General features: G+C 40.6%; 1 protein-coding gene across 4 annotated transcripts in view; it reads left to right on the top strand.

The window, feature by feature from the left end:
- Positions 1-22,759, top strand: part of LOC117486959 — a 46,984-nt gene that overhangs the window by 12,724 nt on the left and 11,501 nt on the right. For 2 of the 4 annotated variants that reach the window (XM_034135562.1, XM_034135563.1), the window contains 18 exons: positions 1,596-1,875; positions 1,997-2,160; positions 2,745-2,792; positions 11,977-12,259; positions 12,381-12,544; positions 14,227-14,274; positions 14,998-15,054; positions 15,395-15,439; positions 15,544-15,687; positions 17,176-17,214; positions 17,496-17,576; positions 18,274-18,427; positions 18,754-18,916; positions 19,235-19,369; positions 20,037-20,147; positions 20,227-20,263; positions 21,111-21,211; positions 21,817-21,938. In XM_034135562.1, coding sequence (XP_033991453.1) covers positions 1,596-1,875; positions 1,997-2,160; positions 2,745-2,792; positions 11,977-12,259; positions 12,381-12,544; positions 14,227-14,274; positions 14,998-15,054; positions 15,395-15,439; positions 15,544-15,687; positions 17,176-17,214; positions 17,496-17,576; positions 18,274-18,427; positions 18,754-18,916; positions 19,235-19,369; positions 20,037-20,147; positions 20,227-20,263; positions 21,111-21,211; positions 21,817-21,938 — 2,176 coding nt within the window. The remainder of the gene's footprint in view (positions 1-1,595; positions 1,876-1,996; positions 2,161-2,744; positions 2,793-11,976; positions 12,260-12,380; positions 12,545-14,226; positions 14,275-14,997; positions 15,055-15,394; positions 15,440-15,543; positions 15,688-17,175; positions 17,215-17,495; positions 17,577-18,273; positions 18,428-18,753; positions 18,917-19,234; positions 19,370-20,036; positions 20,148-20,226; positions 20,264-21,110; positions 21,212-21,816; positions 21,939-22,759) is intronic. The other 2 variants (XM_034135565.1, XM_034135564.1) reach the window with 2 other exon arrangements.

Below are 22,759 nucleotides of genomic sequence, written 5' to 3'. Positions count from 1 at the left end.
GGAAGTTACAGCGCCACTTACAGTCCCAGCATATGTACTACAGCGTTTCCAGCGGCCTCGTTTAAACAGACACGTTAAATGAAACAAATGCATGTGAACGGAAGACTTTTTTGAATACGCATACTGTGCATAAACGCAAACGGTCCCGTGTGAGCGGGGCCTGAGAGACTCAGGTGAGCTCAAGGACTCTCTGAGTGTTTAGATACATAACTTTAGTCTAAGTTATCTCAGTGGGTCTCAAACGGTTTGGTCACAAATTATTCAAAATATTATTTCCGCGGCACACCTTCATATGATCATTATAGTTATTAAAAAAAAGAGAATAAAGGAAAAACAGTTATGAAATACTATATGGCAGTAAAACAAGAATAGAGTTTAAAAGGGGAGTGATTAGTAAAATATCCATAAAGAAAAAGTACATCTGTTTACAGTTCTGCTTCATATGGGTGCTGAGAGAGGTATCCATAGATCTCTTCATTTTACTCTCAAAGTGCACCAGATTGATGCATTTAACTTCAATATTTAAAAAAAAATCTTCCCGGGGGAGCATCCCCCCGGACCCCTCTAGAGGAGGTGAGGTCCCCCACTCATAAAAAATACCACTTTACCCCTGCCTATATGCCGTGAGCTGATTATCGAGCCTTCATTGTAACAGTCGCGGGTGTACTGTGTATGTGCGTGTGGGGAGTGTTGCAGTAAAAAATGCCACTGTCGTGCCGCCGCCACTGTGGGCTAAGCCCCGAATGTTTTCAGGTCCAGGCGACGCCCCTGGCCACAGGGGCGTCCAAAGTCAGTGTTAGGGGTGCACTCCAGCCCCCCCTAGAACCGCCCCTGCGTAAGAGCCAGCATGCGGGACCGGGATTCTGGGATTTGTAGTCCTTTCTAGTTGCACATTTTTCATAGTCTTATATTTCAACAGTTTTACGTCATCATATCATATCATATGTTTAATTCGTGGCACAATTCAAACGGGATCGAAAGATAATCTTTCTCTCCCCATTGACTTCAATACATCATTTTTCCGAAATAAGGTCCCATGGGTCGGAAGTAGATGGGCGGGACTTCGCCTCCCTATATGCTCCCGGCAACACGCCTCCTTATTACACTCACCCCTACTTTAGTGGGAACAATGAGTCTGCGTCTTTGATGCACATAGGAATAAACGCAGATCATACTCTGGCTGCAGCCTTGACCGGCACTTGCTTTTGATCAAAGTCAATGCGGAAAACCCGCACTCACACAGGTAGGTGGAGGTGAAGGGAATGAGCACTTTTACAGCCTGTTTGGCGAGGTGGGGGAACTCGGTCTCCACAGACAGCCAAAAGTGTGCAAGTGTCACTTTACTCATAATTTTCTCGTGATTTTTTTTTCTCACGCTGCGCCTCCCCTGAAGCTCTCTGGTGCCCCCCAGGGGAGGCGCGCCTCACACTTTGAAAACCGCTGAAGGATCCAATAGAAAGCAAATAGTCACACGAAAAGTTAAATAAAATATGGCAACTGCCTGTTCATTTTCATCTCTGGTCAGATGAATACAGGTACAACTTCTGTGATTAACTCAAACTATGTTTCATAACACATGTTGTTACTTTGTTCAGCTACTAATATTGCTAAAGGTGGAAAAGTGACTCAGTCCTCCGTGAAGAAGATTGATTGCCCCGGAAGAGCCATTGATGGAAATCGTGCCAGCAAATATCGAAAGGGATCCTGTACACGCACAAGAGGAGAAACCAAACCCTGGTGGAGACTTGACCTCCTAAAGACATATAAAATCAACACTGTCACCATCACTAACAGAAAAGGCCAACTCAAAAGGATCAATGATGCTGAGATCCACGTTGGGAATTCCCTCAAGGACAATGGCAACGCCAATCCCATGTAACAGCACTATCTGCCTTATACAAGATTTACAAATGTTACCTTTCCTCTGAAAGTTATAGAGAAAGATAGAATTGGTTATCTAAATAATTTACTAATATTTTCCTGTTTCTTTCACCAGATGTGCTGTTATCTCATCTATCGCAGCTGAGAGCTCAAAAACATTTGTTTGCAATGGAATAGAAGGCCAGTATGTAAACATTGTAATTCCTGGAGAACAAAGAATCCTGAAACTGTGTGAGGTGGAAGTCACTGGTCAACCTTCTGGAAACACTGCTCCAACTGGTAAATTGTACTATATAAAGCAGGGGTTTTCAAAGTGTGGGACGGTGAGCCTCCCCTCAGAGAACATAAGAACAGCCACGCCCCCCCCTCCCAATTATTATTGCTATTATTATTATTATTATTATTGTTGTTGTTGCTATAATGCAGGGGTATTCAATTGCATTTCAAAGGGGTCCAGTAAGAGAAAATGTCATTAAATGCTCTGTTTTCGCTGTCTACCTTCCGCCATTTGAAATTACTCTGTTTCTCACTTCTTGTCTCGTCTCTGTGTGTGTGTTTGAATCTATCGTGCTGACTCACTGACTGCACCGATTTCGATTGATTGGCTGAGTAGCGTCACCTCCTTAAAACATTAAACAATAACCTTTTTAAACATTTGTATCTTTATGTTTTACACATATTGTATAAAACTCCCCCACTACTTGGACTATTCCTTGCACCCTGACCTCTGCCATTTTGTACATATCTAGTGTTCATATTCAGCGTATTATTTACCGTACTGTACTCTATATTTATAGAACTCTGTGAAATGATAATGAAGTTGAATCTAATCTAATCTAAAATCACTAATGTATCACCTACAGGTAATGAATGTACAGGAAACAGGTGCCAGGATATGGAAGATCTTCCAGGTGAGTGTATTTATTAGGAATGATAGTAATTACTTCTGACTGAGATATGCTTTAAAGACTGAGTGAGCCACCAGTCTAAATCATAAGGTCAGATCACTTGTGTGGCCATGAACTGTAAGTAATAAAGTGTTCATTTCATTTCAGTTCATTGAATTGTAGTACTACAAACAGAAAACACATGACAATTCAACAATAAAATAAAAATCTTTAGAAAAATATATATTTTTAAGCGTTACAGTCCTAAGTATAAGACAATATCACACTGGTTACATTTACATTTTGTTCAAATTATGCATGTTTATTGCATTAGAAACAAAAATATTGTCCCAGTCCCACTATGGGGAGTTTGAATTTCAGCTGAGCACTACAGACAACAACAGAAAACTCACGACAATACAACAATAAAAAAACAATCTTTAATTAGATATATTGTTTGTAAATGCTATGTTCCTGAGTATTAAAATAAATTGCATTAGTAACATTTAGTTTATTGCATTTGGAACAAATTATAACATTTACACATTTTATTTTATCAATTGATGGCTAACCCGCCGATTCAACATGTCGGTTATCACGCAGTCTGTCTTCCGGTTGTTGCCTCTTTTGAATGACGAATACACACTACCGCCGCCTGCTGGTAAGGAGAGTTATTGCCACTCACGCATGCGCAGTTCGTACGTGCTTCTTGGCCGTCGGCTGAAGTCTTTGCGGTGTGTTCCAGTGCGACACCTGGCCGAAACGCAGAGACGCGAGGCGACGCAACAGTCGGGGTCCGTCTGTGTCAGTTCTTTGCTGTCAGATTGGTGTGTCCGGGCCATTAGCCTACTTAGCTTGCATTGTTATGGATCTAAAGGTAGCAAAAGCTAACTTTCATAGCACAGCTTTTTTTTCTTTTTTTTTACTTCTCACTTAACACAATAAAGAAACAGACCGTATAGTATTACATTACATTACATTACATTACATTACATTGCATTTAGCTGACGCTTTTATCCAAAGCGACTTACAATAAGTGCATTCGAACAGGAAGATACAAACTTGAAGAAAACAGAATCATATAAGTACATCAGAGCCAAAACATTTCAAGTGCTACTCAACTGGCTTTAGATAAGCCAGTCCTTTATTAGTATATAAGTGCTTTGTTAGAAATTCTTTGTTAGTAGTTCTATCGCTCGAAGTGGAGTCGAAAGAGATGAGTTTTCAGTCTGCGCCGGAAGATGTGTAAGCTTTCTGCTGTCCTGATGTCAATGGGGAGCTCATTCCACCATTTTGGAGCCAGGATAGCAAACCCACGTGTTTTTGCTGATGGGAACTTGGGTCCCCCTCGCAGTGCGGGTGCAGCGAGCCGTTTGGCTGATGCAGAGCGGAGTGCACGTGCTGGGGTGTATGGTTTAACCATGTCCTGGATGTAGGAAGGGCCAGATCCATTCGCAGCATGGTACGCAAGTACCATTGTCTTGAAGTGGATTCTAGCAGTTACTGGAAGCCAGTGAAGTGAGCGGAGGAGCGGCGTGGTGTGGGAACATTTTGGAAGGTTGAAGACCAGACGAGCCGCTGCATTCTGGATGAGCTGCAGAGGTCGGATGGCACATGCAGGTAGACCAGCCAGGAGGGAGTTGCAGTAGTCTAGGCGTGAGATGACGAGAGCCTGGGCCAGAACCTGCGTCGCTTTCTGGGTCAGGAGGGGACGTATCCTCCTGATGTTGTAAAGCGTGTATCTGCAGCAGCGGGTTGTAGCAGCGATGTTTGCAGTGAAGGACAGTTTGTTATCTAGGGTCACACCCAGATTCCTTGCAGTCGGGGAAACAATAGAGGTGCCTTATGTTGATTGTTAGGTCAAGAGTGGGACAATCTTTTCCCGGAAGGAAAAGCAGTTCAGTCTTGTCAAGGTTGAGCTTGAGGTGGTGAGCAGACATCCACTGAGAGATGTCTGCTCGACAAGCAGAGATGCGTGCAACGACCTGGGTGTCTGAGCGGGGAAAGGACAGAATTAATTGGGTGTCGTCAGCGTAGCAGTGGTATGAAAAACCATGCGGGCTAATGACAGATCCAAGCGAGTTTGTGTACAAGGAGAAGAGGAGGGGACCAAGAACAGAGTTCTGAGGGACCCCTGTAGTTAATTGACAAGGGTCGGACTCGGACCCTCTCCAAGTTACCCTGTAGGTACGGTCTTTGAGGTATGAGGTGAGGAGGGAAAGTGCAGAGCCTGAAACTCCAAGATCTTGGAGAGTGCGAAGGAGGATCTGATGATTCACCGTGTTGAATGCAGCAGACAGGTCCAAAAGGATGATGACAGAGGAGAGGGAGGCTGCTTTAGCCGTGTGCAGTTCCTCAGAGACAGCACAGCACAAACAACACAAATGATCAATACTTACATATATTTTCACTTGTAGTATTATAATAATTTAAATGCTGGTTATTCTGGGGGTGTTCTATCCACGCTCAGCTACCGCACCGCAGCTGCCTGCACTGTACAATCGCTGGAGGACTGGGCTGTCACTCAAAAACTGAGTAGCCAATGGGGACACACCCCTGAAAGTCCCGCCCACCTGGGACGTTTGTGTCAAAATCGAAAACAAAAAATGAGGGAGCGCAAACGAGAAGAGCTGCAGCAAAAGCAAAAGTCTGATCATTGAGAAAGAAGCAAAGAGAACTACAAACAAAGAGATATGTTAAAACAAAGAAAAAAGACTTATAGTTTACATGATTACACAAATGATTTGTTTGCAACTTATAGTTTTATTTTTGAAATTAAATTTATTTTGCTTGAGTCAGTTTTTTTTTCTCTTAAACTCTTAGTTTTGCTTGATTCTAAGAAAATGTTGCTTTATCTTTATGAAACAAAACTAATCCCATAGTGTAACCCCTAAATAAAATATCAATATTGTGGCTTTCCAAGTTAACATTGATTGATATGACTGCGTTTAAATCAGCATATACTTCTGCCAGGGGATGCCACCCCTCAAAATTTCCTGCCACCCTCTTGCCACCCCATGAATATTTTTTTCTAGATCCACCCCTGCACCCCTCTAGAATAGGCGCGTTCACACCGGAGTACTTTTACCCGTTTAATTCCGTTAGTGCCTGGAATTTTGCGTTTACACCAAAAAGAGAACTTAGTTCTGAGAACTTTTACCCCCATTTTCAGTCCCTGCTAGAGATGTGGTAGGCCTACTATCCTGGAGAGAAAAAAGTACCAGTTCTGATTGGCTGGGCGAATTGCAAATCACACCCCGTAAAACTCTGAAAAGTTTTGTGAAGCCGCCATTGTATTTGCTGGCATTAGCATTATTAGCATTAGCATTAGCCCTGCGCACCAACGGAGAGAGAATAACTTATGGCAACACAAAATAAAACATGGGAGCGGTGGAGATGAGGAGGTGTCGGCGTTCTGGCGATTACTCGGAAGGCTTCAGTAGAAGCTGCTGGGAGTCCCAGCAGCTTCTACTGAAGCCAGTCCCCAACTCCGGGGACTTCCGGCCGGGGACTTCGGGTGGCAGTATACGCCGTGAAGTGGTTTGCGGCCTGCCAGTAAACCCAAAGCAGAAGAAGAAGAAGTGATGTCAGCGGCTTCATTTGCGTAATCTTCCCTCAGGGAACTTATTCCGGTGTGAACGTGATCTGTACTAAGTTCCATGGGGGTACTTAGTGCCGGGCACTAAGTGCCGGCACTAAGTACGGCAAAGTACTTGGTGTGAAAGCGGCTAATAAGCCCAATGGTTTCAACCATATTGCATCAGTAACGTGCACTTGTTGTTATAACAAGATCGCAAGGACACTGATAGCGATCGGACAATTCAGTGTTGTTCAGTTTGTGTGTTGTGGAACATGCGTGTGCGTGCATGAAAATATATCACACACACAATTACAATTGCATGTTCAATTCACTACCCTGGAAGTTAATAAAGTTGGAACAGCCTGTGGACAGCCGTTCTTCCTTGCATGTCAGTCGCCGACACCTTCTTACAGAGGACAGGCAAATCTAGCTGCAGCATGACCCGTATATTTTCGCACGCCGTGTTCTCAACACATGTTTTTTAGACATTTTTTACATTTTCAACATCGTGGATACATCCTTATAGAGAGGCAAAGTCCCTCCCTTTCCGGGGGACCTCCATGGGACCTTCTTTCGGAAAAAGTATGTATTGAAGTCAATGGCGAGAGAAAGCTTATCTTTCGATCCCGTTTGAATTGTGCCACGAATTACACACATGATGTTTGCAGTGGCGTTTTTATATGTACAAAAGTGGTGGGGCACAAAAAACTTAGATGTCTATATATAAGCTTCTGCAGTGACGTGCAGTGAGGTTCATGGCTGGTGAGGTCAGGTTTACACTCTTCAGGTTTACAAATATTATATTTTGACCTAAACCAAAATATAATATTATTTTCAAAAGCTTTTTTTGTCTGATGCTTCGATTAATTTTAAACAGACAGTTCAACAAAAGGATACCCAAAAAATGTAATTTTATCATTTAAATATTGAATTGTTCTCTCTTAGTAAGATCCCATTTCAATAAAATGGCGGTCTTACCTTGACTTGAAGATGAAGTCCATTTGCCTATCCTTCTGGACAAACATTTCTATTACTTTTTTGTAAAAGTCCTCCTTATGTTCTTGTAGTTTCAAAAGTCTATCATAAATCTAATCCATAGATTTATGATAAAAAAATTATAAAAGTAGGGTAGACATGTGGATGTTATCCGGCTAATCAAAACGTGCATTTATCTAACAGGTACGTTTCCCACAGATCTTATTTCGAGCTATTTTCTAAAATCCTCTGGAGAAATCTCATTGCTTTTTTGTGCTTACTTCCTGGTTTTAGGACGCGTCACTGCAGCTCTCTCGTCTCCTCTTCAAGCACCACACTTTTCGCGGCACACGTACTTACAGCCAATCAGCTCTGAATGATTTGAGATGACGTATGGTGGGGATGGTAGCTCCGTGCCCCTCTGGTCATTATTTTTTTGCCACACACATTACATTACAAAATACTCTGAGCATGCGCAGTGAAGTTTTTACAGTCACCGTTGACTTCACAGCGAGAGGAAGGGGCATAATCAGGTTTTGTCCCACATGGCTCTAAACAGCTCAATAGGCACACACTGTGACTGTAGACACACTAATTAGAAGAACACAGACTAAAACAGCAATGTACAGACGAATCAGATGATTAAACATGATCTTAAAATATATTTTATATATTTTTTTATTTATTTTTTTGCATTTTTGTAATCATTATTTGTAATACTTTCTGCTGACACTAGGTGGGGCTGTGCCCCACCTGCCCCTAATGACCAGTCGCCACTGGATGTTTGTCAATTTAAAAGATAATAATAAAAATGGGTCGTAAAACTGTGAAGTAACACTTTTTTTGTGTGAAACCGCTCAATGAACTACATCTCCCGTCTCGCACCACACACCAAGACGACCGTCACGTTGGCACATTTCACTTCTTTCTTTCAGAATGAGGCGAAAAGTATTAAAAGAGGTGAAAATCACTACAAGTCTGGGCATGTTAAGAGCTGTACATACACACAAGGGGAGTTAGTCGGTTCCGTAAGAGCAGTGGCGGTTCTAGACCAATTTGACTCGGGGGGCCAGGCTGGGGCCAGTTATTTTCTGAGGGGGGCACAATAAAAGCACGACGAAAAAGACAAAGACAGTATGAAGTAATTGCGCACAAGGGTGTAACTTTGGTTTGAGAAGTGGGGGGGACACAAAACAGGGGGTCCTCCGCAATGAAACATTTTCTCGATTTAATTCCATTTCCTGCCTTTCTACAAATATATTAGGGACTATAGCGTTAAAAAATCCAAGAAAAATGTGTAGTGTATATAATGAGTGTGCAAACTTATCTAGTATCCTTTCCATGTTAACCTGTTTTATTTGTGGGTGGACTTCACATTCTCTGGGTCCGGGGGCATGCACCCCCGGGAAGATTTATGTCTTTAAATTGAAGTTAAATGCACCAATCTGGTGCACTTTGAGGGCAAAATTAAGAGATTTATGGATACAGCTCTCAACACTCATATGAAACAGAACTGTATATATTTAAATAATCAAAAAACCATCAGAATATGCTCACAACCAATAACAAATCATTTAAACTTATATATTTTATAAACTCCTCTCTCCTATCTTTATCTTACCTAGTCTGCATTCTTTCTTTTTATTTATGCATATTTTACTAATCACTCTCCTTTTAAACTGTGTTTTTTATTTTTTACTGACCTATAGTAGCCTACACATTGGAAGGATTTCTTAACTTATTTTATATACAACTAATATTACATAGATGGAAATATTTGTTTACATAGATGACCAAACCGTTTGAGACCCACTGAGATAACTTAGACTAAAGTTTACAATCTAATCGCTCAGCGAGTCCTTTACCTCACTGAGCTGACGTTATCTCAGCCTCTCAGTCCGACAGGAGAGGACTCCCCCTGTTGAAACAGCTTCTAATGGCGCGTTTCCACTACACGGCCTCGCTCGGCCCCGCTCGGTATGGCTGGGCCTCGTTAGGACTGGCTCACTTTATGGCGCATTTCCATTACAGTTTAGGAACTGGGGCAGTATCTATAGTAACGCAGTGTAGGCGGAGACGTGACGTGATCTTCAGAGGACCCCAGAAAAACAACACAGCCGTTAGCTGTTAGCACTCAGAGCTCACAGCTCCTCATATCTGTTCAGAAACTAGACAAAAGTTAAACAAGTACAAACCACAGACTGCCTGTGTCATGGCGAATACAGTCGCTGCTTTATTTATGTCTGTAGGCCGTTGTTGTGAGTGTGGACGGTCGGAGCATATACTGCGTTAGCTTAGCCAATCTCCATTTAGAAAACAAGCATTTTAAAAGGTTTTTCCCCTGCCGTCTGTCTGCAGACTTGACAAGCATTAATTCATGGTTTTTTACTAACCGGTATCAGTATGTTGTTACTTCGGCATCATTTTGAAACGTGTATTACAATTAAATCACGGTCAAATATGTCCATCTTGTTGTAGTTGTAGCCCCCTTGCCAGCGACGCTCTCTCTAGTTTAGCATACTCAGCCCGACTCAGCCTCGTTGTCTCTGGCCCTGGACCCACAATTTTATGAGGCCAGAAAAACTGTGAATTAGGACCCGCCGGCCGGTACTAGGCCAAGTGGAAACGCAACCAAAGACGGGCCGCTGACGTCACAGCCCTCTTAAACCGGGCTGCGCGCTGTAGTGGAAACGCGCCATAATCTCCATTAGCACCGAGCTAGCACCAGATGCTAACAACAACCCCCGTAACGGACCGTCTCCACAGCAGCGTTAAAAAAATCTTGGAGGTGGGCGTATCTGAGGCTTGGGGATTTTTTTGCGATCAACCAATCACATGAATCTCCCGCCCGCGACATACGAAGCCAAAAAGCCCGAAGTAAACTGGATATAAACTCCCCAAAACAGGCGAAAACCTACCACTGTCTCTGCCACCTCCCTCCATGCCTGGCTCCTCCGGTTTATATCCCGGTAGGTCTGGTCATAAAGCACCGGGTGATTGATTCGCTACCGCTAATTTCTCCTCCATTTTTTGGAATATGAGGAAATGACCTGCGGTCTGGCTCTCCCAGCATACACGCCGTTTGATTGGCTAGAGCTTGAACTGTCAGATTTGCGTACACGGGATTTGATTGGCTGACGCTTCCTCCTCAGCTTCAAAAGTTGAACATTGTTCAACTTTGGATCTTGAAAATCCTGAGAATCTCCGCTCGCCTGCCCACAATGCATTTCGGCGAAAGCGAAAAAAAGTGACGTCACCTCATTCAAAGTGAATGGGCAGAAGCGTTTCAAGATTTTTTAACGCTGCCGTGGAGACGGCCCGTAACTCTCTCTCTCTCTCTCTCTCTCTCTCTCTCTCTCTCTCTCTCTCTCTCTCTCTCTCTCTTCTCTCTCTTCTCTCTCTCCTCTCTCTCTCTCTCTCTCTCTCTCTCCTCTCTCTCTCTCTCTCTCTCTCTCTCTCTCTCTCTCTCTCTCTCTCTCTCTCTCTCTCACAAAATGCGCTCGTGCCACACACACACAGATGCTCCTCCGTGACCACGACCGCTTGCGTAAAAAAATTATAATAAACACATTTGAAAAGTGGGGGGGACACAAATGGGATTTTGAAAAGTGGGGGGGACATGTTCCCCCTGTCCCCAGTGGAAATTACGCCCATGATTGCGCATAAAAAAACAATGCAATACAGTTATTGGTATTTGTTTCAGTACACATATTTATTTCAGATACTTATAGTTACAGTTTTTACGCTCTAATGGGTCCGACTCGAATGACAAATAGCGTTAGTTCCGCCTATTCCGTCAGCCAAGAAATCGTTTAATCATACTTCTTTTTTTTTCATTTTCAGGGGGGCCACAGGGGCGTCCAAAGTCAGTGTTAGGGGGGCACTCCAGCCCCCCCTAGAACCGCCCCTGCGTAAGAGCCAGCATGCGGGACCGGGATTCTGGGATTTGTAGTCTTTCTAGTTGCACATTTTTCATAGTCTTATATTTCAACAGTTTTACGTCATCATATCATATCATATGTTTAATTCGTGGCACAATTCAAACGGGATCGAAAGATAATCTTTCTCTCCCCATTGACTTCAATACATCATTTTTCCGAAATAAGGTCCCATGGGTCGGAAGTAGATGGGCGGGACTTCGCCTCCCTATATGCCTCCCGGCAACACGGCCTCCTTATTACACTCACCCCTACTTTAGTGGGAACAATGAGTCTGCGTCTTTGATGCACACAGGAATAAACGCAGATCATACTCTGCACTGGCTTTGATCAAAGTCAATGCGGAAAACCCGCACTCACACAGGTAGGTGGAGGTGAAGGGAATGAGCACTTTTACAGCCTGTTTGGCGAGGTGGGGGAACTCGGTCTCCACAGACAGCCAAAGTGTGCAAGTGTCACTTTACTCATAATTTTCTCGTTATTTTTTTTTCTCACGCTGCGCCTCCCCTGAAGCTCTCTGGTGCCCCCCAGGGGAGGCGCGCCTCACACTTTGAAAACCGCTGAAGGATCCAATAGAAAGCAAATAGTCACACGAAAAGTTAAATAAAATATGGCAACTGCCTGTTCATTTTCATCTCTGGTCAGATGAATACAGGTACAACTTCTGTGATTAACTCAAACTATGTTTCATAACACATGTTGTTACTTTGTTCAGCTACTAATATTGCTAAAGGTGGAAAAGTGACTCAGTCCTCCGTGAGGGCGGAGGGCGTCCCCGAAAGAGCCATTGATGGAAATCCTGCCAGCCAATATGGAAAGGGATCCTGTACACACACAACAGAAGACACCAAACCCTGGTGGAGACTGGACCTCCTAAAGAGATATAAAATCAACACTGTCACCATCACCAACAGAAGAGACTGTTGCCACAAAAGGATCAATGGTGCTGAGATCCGCGTTGGGAATTCCCTCAATGACAAGGGCAACGCCAATCCCATGTAACAGCACTATCTGCCTTATACAAGATTTACAAATGTTACCTTTCCTCTGAAGGTTATAGAGAAAGATAGAATTTGTTATCTAAATAATTTACTAATATTTTCCTGTTTCTTTCACCAGATGTGCTAATATCTCATCTATCGCAGCTGGGAGCTCAACAACATTTGTTTGCAATGGAATGGAAGGCCAGTATGTAAACATTGTAATTCCTGGAAAAAAAAAAATCCTGACACTGTGTGAGGTGGAAGTCACTGGTCAACCTTCTGGAAAAACTCCTCCAACTGGTAAATTGTACTATATAAGGGGTTTTCAAAGTATGGGAAGGTGAGCCTCCCCTCAGAGAACATAAGAACAGCCGCGCCCCCCCCTCCCAATTATTATTGCTATTATTATTATTATTATTATTGTTGTTGTTGCTATAATGCAGGGGTATTCAATTGCATTTCAAAGAGGTCCAGTAAGAGAAAATGTCATTAAATGCTCTGTTTTCGCTGTCTACCTTCCGCCATTTGAAATTACTCTGTTTCTCACTTCTTGTCTCGTCTCTGTGTGTGTTTGAATCTATATCGTGCTGACTCACTGACTGCACCGATTTCGATTGATTGGCTGAGTAGCGTCACCTCCTTAAAACATTAAACAATAACCTTTTTAAACATTTGTATCTTTATGTTTTACACATATTGTATAAAACTCCCCCACTACTTGGACTATTCCTTGCACCCTGACCTCTGCCATTTTTTTACATATCTAGTGTTCAGTGGCGTTTTTATATGTACAAAAGTGGTGGGGCACAAAAAACTTAGATGTCTATATATAAGCTTCTGCAGTGACGTGCAGTGAGGTTCATGGCTGGTGAGGCACTGGCACTGACTCTTCAGGTTTACAAATATTATATTTTGACCTAAACCAAAATATAATATTATTTTCAAAAGCTTTTTTTTGTCTGATGCTTCGATTAATTTTAAACAGACAGTTCAACAAAAGGATACCCAAAAAATGTCATTTTATCATTTAAATATTGAATTGTTCTCTCTTAGTAAGATCCCATTTTCAATAAAATGGCGGTCTTACCTTGACTTGAAGATGAAGTCCATTTGCCTATCCTTCTGGACAAACATTTCTATTACTTTTTTGTAAAAGTCCTCCTTATGTTCTTGTAGTTTCAAAAGTCTATCATAAATCTAATCCATAGATTTATGATAAAAAAATTATATAAGTAGGGTAGACATGTGGATATTATCCGGCTAATCAAAACGTGCATTTATCTAACAGGTACGTTTCCCACAGATCTTATTTCGAGCTATTTTCTAAAATCCTCTGGAGAAATCTCATTGCTTTTTTGTGCTTACTTCCTGGTTTTAGGACGCGCCACTGCAGCTCTCTCGTCTCCTCTTCAAGCACCACACTTTTCGCGGCACACGTACTTACAGCCAATCAGCTCTGAATGATTTGAGATGACGTATGGTGGGGATGGTAGCTCCATGCCAGTCTGGTCATTATTTTTTTGCCACACACATTTCATTACAAAATACTCTGAGCATGCGCAGTGAAGTTTTTACAGTCACCGTTGACTTCACAGCGAGAGGAAGGGGCATAATCAGGTTTTGTCCCACATGGCTCTAAACAGCTCAATAGGCACACACTGTGACTGTAGACACACTAATTAGAAGAACACAGACTAAAACAGCAATGTACAGACGAATCAGATGATTAAACATGATCTTAAAATATATTTTATATATTTTTTTATTTATTTTTTTGCATTTTGTAATCATTATTTGTAATACTTTCTGCTGACACTAGGTGGGGCTGTGCCCCACCTGCCCCTAATGACCAGTCGCCACTGCTAGTGTTCATATTCAGCGTATTATTTACCGTACTGTACTCTATATTTATAGAACTCTGTGAAATGATAATGAAGTTGAATCTAATCTAATCTAAAATCACTAATGTGTATCACCTACAGGTAATGAATGTACAGGAAACAGGAGCCAGGATATGGAAGATCTTCCAGGTGAGTGTATTTATTAGGAATGATAGTAATTACTTCTGACTGAGATATGCTTTAAAGACTGAGTGAGCCACCAGTCTAAATCATAAGGTCAGATCACTTGTGTGGCCATGAACTGTAAGTAATAAAGTGTTCATTTCATTTCAGTTCATTGAATTGTAGTACTACAAACAGAAAACACATGACAATTCAACAATAAAATAAAAATCTTTAGAAAAATATATATTTTTAAGCGTTACAGTCCTAAGTATAAGACGACATCACACTGGTTACATTTACATTTTGTTCAAATTATGCATGTTTATTGCATTAGAAACAAAAATATTGTCCCAGTCCCACTATGGGGAGTTTGAATTTCAGCTGAGCACTACAGACAACAACAGAAAACTCACGACAATACAACAATAAAAAAACAATCTTTAATTAGATATATTGTTTGTAAATGCTATGTTCCTGAGTATTAAAATAAATTGCATTAGTAACATTTAGTTTATTGCATTTGGAACAAATTATAACATTTACACATTTTATTTTATCAATTGATGGCTAACGAGGATTGATCTATTACACTTTGCCAATGGAGATTCAGATTTGTATCGTTTTACATTTTGTTAAAATGTAATTCAATGTTTGGGTTACTGCTATGAATTATTGTGAAAAAGTAAGGAAGAGATGAGAAATGTGGATTTACTGAGTGAAATAACACGGCTGCAATTCTGTCTCCAGGGAAATGGTTTATCCCTTGGATTGAGACGCTTATAACTGCTAATGCCCTCCACAAAAGTAAGTCTAACTTAAAAATAAATCAAAGCTAAAGGGTTTTCTGTTATCCGCAGCCTTTTATTATATCACACAACTACATCTTACACAGCAGTGGGATTCATGTATATTACCTATCTGATTCTATTTTATCTTGTTTTTGTGCTTATTTATGGGCTGTTAAATGTCTGCTTAGTATTATTATTATTATTACTACTTGTTTAATTGTATTTCATGTCATTTTAAAATGTGTTGCTTTTGTACTATATGTCTTAATTCTGTTAATGTTTTTGTAGAGCATTTGTTTAAATCTGATGAATAAATAAACTTGACCATGCATTTTGTTTTCTTTACCTCTCAACAGAACCCCGTTGCATTGTATTTCTGAAAGAAAACACATCTCAACCAGGTGAGTAAAAACCGCTCGTCACACACATACTGCATTTTAAACAAGTTCACATCCGTATTTTTTACAGAATAAAATGTAACTGTGTGTCTGTTGTTATTCAACAGAATGCTTTGAGAAGAAATGGCCCCGAATGGTTCAACATGATGGTTCTCATCTACTGCTCATCTCAAAATGGCATACCAAAAGGAATTTCCAGCTGTATGTCCTGACAGGAAGTCACTGCAACACTACATTAACTAATATGACAGGTGATATTACACAACTACATTGATGTGTGTGTGTGTGTGTGTGTGTGTGTGTGTGTGTGTGTGTGTGTGTGTGTGTGTGTGTGTGTGTGTGTGTGTGTGGTGTGTGTGTGTGTGTGTGTGTGTGTGTGTGTGTGTGTGTGTGTGTGTGTGTGTGTGTGTGTGTGTGTGTGTGTGTGTGTGTGTGTGTGTGTGTGTGTGTGTTTACCATCAAAGCAAGACTGCAGGTATTGTCTACTTAGTACAATCTGTCCACCTGGTGCCCTCACATTCACACTCCATTCTGTTTAAACCATCAGGATTCACAACAACACCTAGAATCCATTGCACACATAACAAAAGGATGTAATGCATACAAACGCCTGTACATAGCCCGTCATGATCGTATTGTGGACATTGTGTCTGATGCGGTACAAACCATCTTACCATCTAGTGCAGCAATGTACAAGCACACTAGAGTGCTACCAGAATGGTTTGGTTTTACCAATGATGTCTTTGCTAATACCCCAAATACACCTGATGTTGTTTTTGTTGACACCAACCACAAGGAGGTGCTAATATTAGAAGTAGGCTGTGCCTTTGACCTGTACATGGACCAGGCTTTCCAGGACAAGTATATCAAATACCAACCTCTGCTCGATGTGATAACCAGCTTTGGGTACAAGTGTAGATATAGCATACTCATATTCGGAAGTCTTGGCCATGTATATAAAAGCACCATGATTGGTCTGAGAATTGCTGGAATGTCAAAGAGAAAAGCCAAACAAATGGCCAAATATTGCTCTGTTTCAGCTATTATTGGCAGCTTAGCCGTGTGGAGAAGGAGGTGCTATGTGACTCCCTAAATGTTTGTTAAAAAAACGAAAAAGGGATAAGATATTGAATATTATTTTTACATTTAAACTTAATGTCAGAAATGTGTTATAAATACTGTGTATAAAAGGAAAGATATAACACTCCACAAACAACTGAAAATACACAGTCAAGTACTGTAGGTACTCAGTGTTGAGAATGTACTGTATAAGAATGGAGCTCCTGCCACCTAGTGTTACAATCAGCAATTGCACTTAGTTGTTACAATTTTGAGTCTGACAGTTTCCAAAATAAACTCTTTATTAGTTAAAGTACCAGCAGATTCCTGAGCCTTTGTCACAGGGTCATGTTTAAACTTATCAAATATCACAAGATGTATTATAATACACTGTAAACATCTGTGTGTGTGTGTGTGTGTGTGTGTGTGTGTGTGTGTGTATGTGTATGTGTATGTGTATGTATGTGTATGTGTATGTGTGTGTGTATGTGTATGTGTATGTGTATGTGTATGTGTATGTGTGTGTGTGTGTGTGTGTGTGTGTGTGTGTGTGTGTGTGTGTGTGTGTGTGTGTGTGTGTGTGTGTGTGTGTGTGTGTGTGTGTGTTTGGCCCTGATAATCCTAATGCAACACTTGCAAGAAGGTGCAAAGTTAATGTGTTACTGTTCATTTTCTCACAGATCCAAATCGAAATTGCACCTACAATCACACTGACGAAGGTAAAATAATTCATTTTCACAGTTTAATCTGCAAAAATTATTTGGTGAAAATAGAACTTATAAACATGTACTCACACTTAATGTAAACATTGGAATGATAAATAACGTCACTTTTAATCAAAGTCCATTTCTTTACCATCCCACGTAGAACCAGGTACTCCAAGTGATTTGATAACTTCAAGTTACTTTTATATGTTTAAATCATTTCACATGTGTACTTTCTAAAGTGATGTGCTTCTATAATTGTGTGCTTTTTTCTTCTTCACTGGTTTCCTTAATAGCATCTTGCCAGGTTAGATGTTTGAAGACAAAGAAGATATGTAAAGACACCAGATATAATAAAGAAGTCTGCAGCAAAATTGGTAAGTTCCCTTCAGATAAGCAAAGAACAGAGGTGGTAGAAGTACTCATATATTGTACTTAAGTAAAAGTAGAAATACCACAGTGTAGTAATACTCTGTTAGAAGTAAAAGTCTGGCAATGCAAATGTTACTCAAGTAAAAGTACAAAAGTATTAGCATCAAAATATAGTTAAAGTATGCAGATTGGCCCATTTTCAAATAATATATATATCATGTTTTGATTATAATGATTGATCATTAAAGTGTTATCAAAGCTGGTAAAGGTGCAGCTAGTTTGAATGACTTTGTATTCTGCAGGGTAGCTTGTGAATTTACTCCAGGTGGAACTAAAGTCTGATTTAAGTGTTTATTATATTTCACATCATTAATCCAATTCTGCAAAGTAACTAAAGGTATTAAATAAATGTAGTGGAGTAAAAGTACACGATGTATACCTTTTGAATTGTAGTGAGGTAGAAGTACAGAGTAGCACAAATTGGAAATACTTAAGTAAAGTACTACTGTTTTGAAATTGTACTTAAGTAACGTACTTGATTAAATGTACTTACACCACTGGCAAAAGTATGATATAATGTATGAATGTGTAATGTCTCCTGATTTCTGTCATGCTGTTAAAACTGGCTTAAAGTGGCACAAACTGGTACCCGCTGCAGTATCTTTGACTCAGATGCTTGAAATGAAACTCCTTTCCTTTCAGATACAAAGATCAAGAACAAGTACATCATCAACCTCACAAATACAATCGAAAACTGCTTCAAATGTGATAATCCAGAGAAAAAGCCTGAGATAGATCTTAAATGGAATAAAACAGTAAATGAAGACGGAGGAAAAGTTGGTGCTGTCCAAGCTGCGTAAGACACGCTGCATTAAATCGTTAAAGGAATTATTTGAAGGAAGCATGCTTTTTATTTTGCTTGCTTTCTATATGATAGTGAGATAAAAAGAAAACAACACTACTGTAAAGTTTCCAGAGATCATAATGTTGATATAATAGATAATGTTATGCTGATATGACCATGGTCACACATCTTGGTTTTTATTGTCAAAGGTTATGCCGCTATGCAAGGGTTAAATATGTCAAACATAATGTAATGTGTATATCCAGGTGTTGACCTTTATAAATGAGTGTGAAACTCTATATTCTGAATAAATTTGATTTTCTTCCATCTGACAACAGTGAAATCATGAACAACATGGCCAACTTCATCACCTCCTTCGAAGGGAATTCTGCTGCGGTGTCTGTGGCAGAAGGAATTTCAGGAGTCTTAGTGAAGATACCGGATCCCGTGGACATCGAAGGAATCAGTTTCGCTTATAATTCCCCAAATGAAAGCATGAATGTGGGTGCACCACTTTTATTTTACCTGCATGTGTTACAGTTTCTACTCCTTAAGAACTTCAGAAAGAATGTAGGCCATGTTTCGGGATGATGGTGATTATCCCGGCCACCTGCTTAATTGAGAGTGGTGAAAAAAGTTGTTTAGTTTATTAAGTTTTCTCATTTTAGTTTTTGATAAACCTTATCTCTTACTGGTTTTCTTTCCAAGACTGAAGTAGAAGGATCAAAACCAATCCAACATACTTGTTACCTAAATACTAATTCCATGCATAGTAATTGGATCCAGGACTCAACACAATTGTTCTGTTCTTCCCTGCAGATAGTAGAAAACAGTGATTATCTCGGCAAATTTTCCAGAAGTGTGTCAGTGTCCAAGGAGGCGTTTGAAAAGGCTGTGAGTTTGAACATAACAGTTCCATTTGCCGCTCTTTTCCGATTCAACAATCTGGCTTCGGTAAGTACCAATATCTCAACTTAGGCGCTTTCACACCGGAGTACTTTTCCCAGGGATAGTTCCGATAGTTCTTGGGATTTTGCGTTCACACCAAAAAGATCTGGAACTAGAACTTAGTTCATGCGAACCTTTTCCCCCCTTTTCAGTCCCTGCTAGAGAGCAGGTACTTTCCTGGGGAGAAAAAGGTTCCAATTTCTGATTGGCTGGCCGAATTGCAAAACCACGCCCCGTAAAACTCCCAAAAGTTTTGTGAAGCCGCCATTTTATTTGCTCGCATTAGCATTATTAGCATTAGCCGAGCGCACCAACGGAGAGACACTAACTTATGGCAACACAAAATAAAACGTGGGAGCGGTGGAGTGATGAGGAGGTGTCGGCGCTTCTGCCGATTTACCCAGGACTTCGGGTGGCGATTTACTGCCACCCGAAGTCCTGCGACTCCGGGACGCAGAAGAAGAAGAAGTGACGTCAGCGGCTTCATTTGAGTAATCCTCCCTTAAGGGACTTATTAAGGTGTGAACGCGATTTACTAGGACAGTTCCGGGACTAAAGAGTTCGGCGGGACTAAGTACTGGGAACTAAGTACGGCAAAGTACTTGGTGTGAAAGCGGCTTTACAGTAAATGCACCCCACACATTTGATCATGTTGCTTTATTTTTTATTTCAGGATGAGCTGAACAGCACTGTTTTAGGCAATGAAGTCCTAGCAGTTGAAATGGGAACCACCATCTCCAATCTCACAGACAAAATGTCCATCCATTTTCGGAACGTTACCTACGTGAGTACAAAAAAGTGCCTCGTTGAAGATATACTTGAGTTTGTCAACCATCCATTTAGTCATGATGTTTTTCTTACAGGAAGGATATCCCTCTTGTCAATCTTGGAATGGTGAAGGTATTGTCCTTTTACTTATCTGCAAGTTGATATAAGATATTGCTTGAAATAAATGCAATATAAAACCTGTGAGTGATGGTGCACGCTATCCTTTACTTGTAACCAAATGTGATCCGTGCAGTTTGATGTTTCTCTGTAATAAGTTGGCTCAAGTATTATTTTTTTATTGTATTAATGGCTTTGACCGACAGGTGCAAACGAGCTACAATGGCCCGAAACAATGGAGAAATGCGTTGCAAGTTAAAAAACTATGCAAATAAAAACCCACAAATGTGCCAAAAAACATGCAAACAGCCCATTTCTCCTAGTGGAAATGTTGTGTAATTTCGTTGGTTCAAAGGCTGCAGATAGTAACCGCTGCTTTGCCCCATAATTGAAGAGCAGATAGAACATCAAATTTCACAAAATAAAATAGTTGTCTATGTAAAGGGACTTTTTTTCATAAGACTTTCTCACATGTCGCAGTAGGAAAATCACATGTTAATTATACAAATAACGATGGCTCAATTCAAATTGGCTGCTCCAGTTTCAGAGTCATACGGCCATGGCCTACTGCTACACTGGGACACAATAATGCTCATTTTAATAGTTACATCTCTCTTATCTACTATAACAAGTCCCATGATGGCTGTGGAAAATAACTATAACCTTAACAGCAACATAAACAGCGAATAGGCATCATTACTCGGAAGCTGCACACATTATTCAGTAAACAATACACAAAACAATCTTTTTTATTCTTTGTCTGACACACATAAAAGAATAAAGACACTTCACATCACTTCTGGGTTTAATGTTTAAGCAGCTTCACCTCTTCACTGTTTACTCGTGTGTTTCTGTCTTTAAGGAAGCCGACCAAACTGGACCGATTACGGGTGTGAGACAATAAAAGATGGGAACAACATCACGTGCCAGTGTTCGCATTTGACATTTTTTGCTATTTTGTTGGTACGTCTTTGATTATATTTTCATACCATACTGATCTTGATCTTCATTGTGGACCAAACATATTTGGACATTCCTCTGTATGATCATCTAGACTGCACTCTGTATTCACGCCTTTTTTTTCCTTTAAAGAGTCCCTATTATGCTTTTTTTTTTTTTCTTTCCTGTGTAGTGTGTTATTTAGGTTTATGTGCATGTAAATGGTCTGCAAAGGCTAAAATCCCAAAGTGTCTTTGTTTACTTCTGTAACATAGTGACATCACTATGTAACACTCGTGCTTCTATTGGAAAGCGCTCCAACACATTGTAAGTGACAGGCTAAGGGGGCGGGACATCTCTAAGCGGTTGACCAATCACAACAGAGCTGGCCAGCTAACCAATTAGAGCAGACTGGGCTCTGGTTTCAGACATAGGGTGAAAAGAGGTGCTGCGTGCAGTATGAGAAAAATAAAGACCTTTTTGAACATTAAAGCAAGTAGACATGTCCCAGTAGACACTACATACAAATATGAACCTACATTTCACAGCTCCTTAATAAAAATAATACACCATTCTGACTACAAATGGCAGTCCCTGTGAGGAAAGTTTAATTTTTGCTCTTTTTGCAGGCTCCTCCGAATGTGACCATATCTAGTTCTGACCTGAAGAACCTCACCACGATCACCCAGGTCGGCTGTGGCTTTTCCTTGTTCTTCCTCTCCATAGTCCTCTTCATGCACTCTCTTCTGAGGTAATTATACATCTCATAAATCTCATCTTAAAGGTGGGGTAGGTAAGTTTGAGAAACCGGCTCGAGATACACTTTTTGTTATATTCCATGGAATGCTCTTAACATCCCGATAGCAATGAATATCTTAAGTGCTTTGACAAAAAATCCATAAAAAAATGTTCATCTGTAGAAGCCGTAGTACTGTAAAAAGTACGACTAATCATTTTAGCCGGCCCGGCTAAAATAACTGGATGGCCTACCTGCCTGTCAGCCTTCCATCTGTGCACAAACTTATCTCGTGCCCTCATTGGTCATGTGCGCGTTTGTGTGTGTTGGAGGAGGGGCTCTGTAAGGAAGTGGCAGATTTTCTCCGGTTGTGTATTTTCAAATTCTAGCGATCTCGAGCCGGTTTCTCAAATGTACCTACCCCACCTTTAAGCCTGCATGCGTATGTATAGTATTCCTTAGTAAAATTACTCAATCATTTATTCTTTGAGTAATATTTTGTTCGACTAAAAGGAGTCTTGCATTATAAAAAGAATGTACTTAGTCCAAGTGTACCACCATGTGTGCCTTTTTTAGGCTGCAGAATGAAAACCCTCTTAATATGTGGAGATATATGAGTATTCAGGTTATTTGTATGCAAGTTTTCAATTTTTTTTAAGCATTCATACTGAGATTTTTCCTGTCAAAATCTTGTTTTCAATCCCAATTAGTAGAAAAAAAGATATAGAAATCAATCGACAGTTACAACCAAGTTAAACATTTGTGCCGTCTTCATTTGTTATTTTCTATTGCTAGGAGACAGGACAGGAAACACTGCGCTAGGTTTAGAGAACACA

Source organism: Trematomus bernacchii, unplaced genomic scaffold (assembly GCF_902827165.1).
Source record: "Trematomus bernacchii unplaced genomic scaffold, fTreBer1.1, whole genome shotgun sequence".
Classification (NCBI taxonomy): domain Eukaryota; kingdom Metazoa; phylum Chordata; class Actinopteri; order Perciformes; family Nototheniidae; genus Trematomus; species Trematomus bernacchii.
This window is presented reverse-complemented; position numbering and strand designations above follow the sequence as displayed.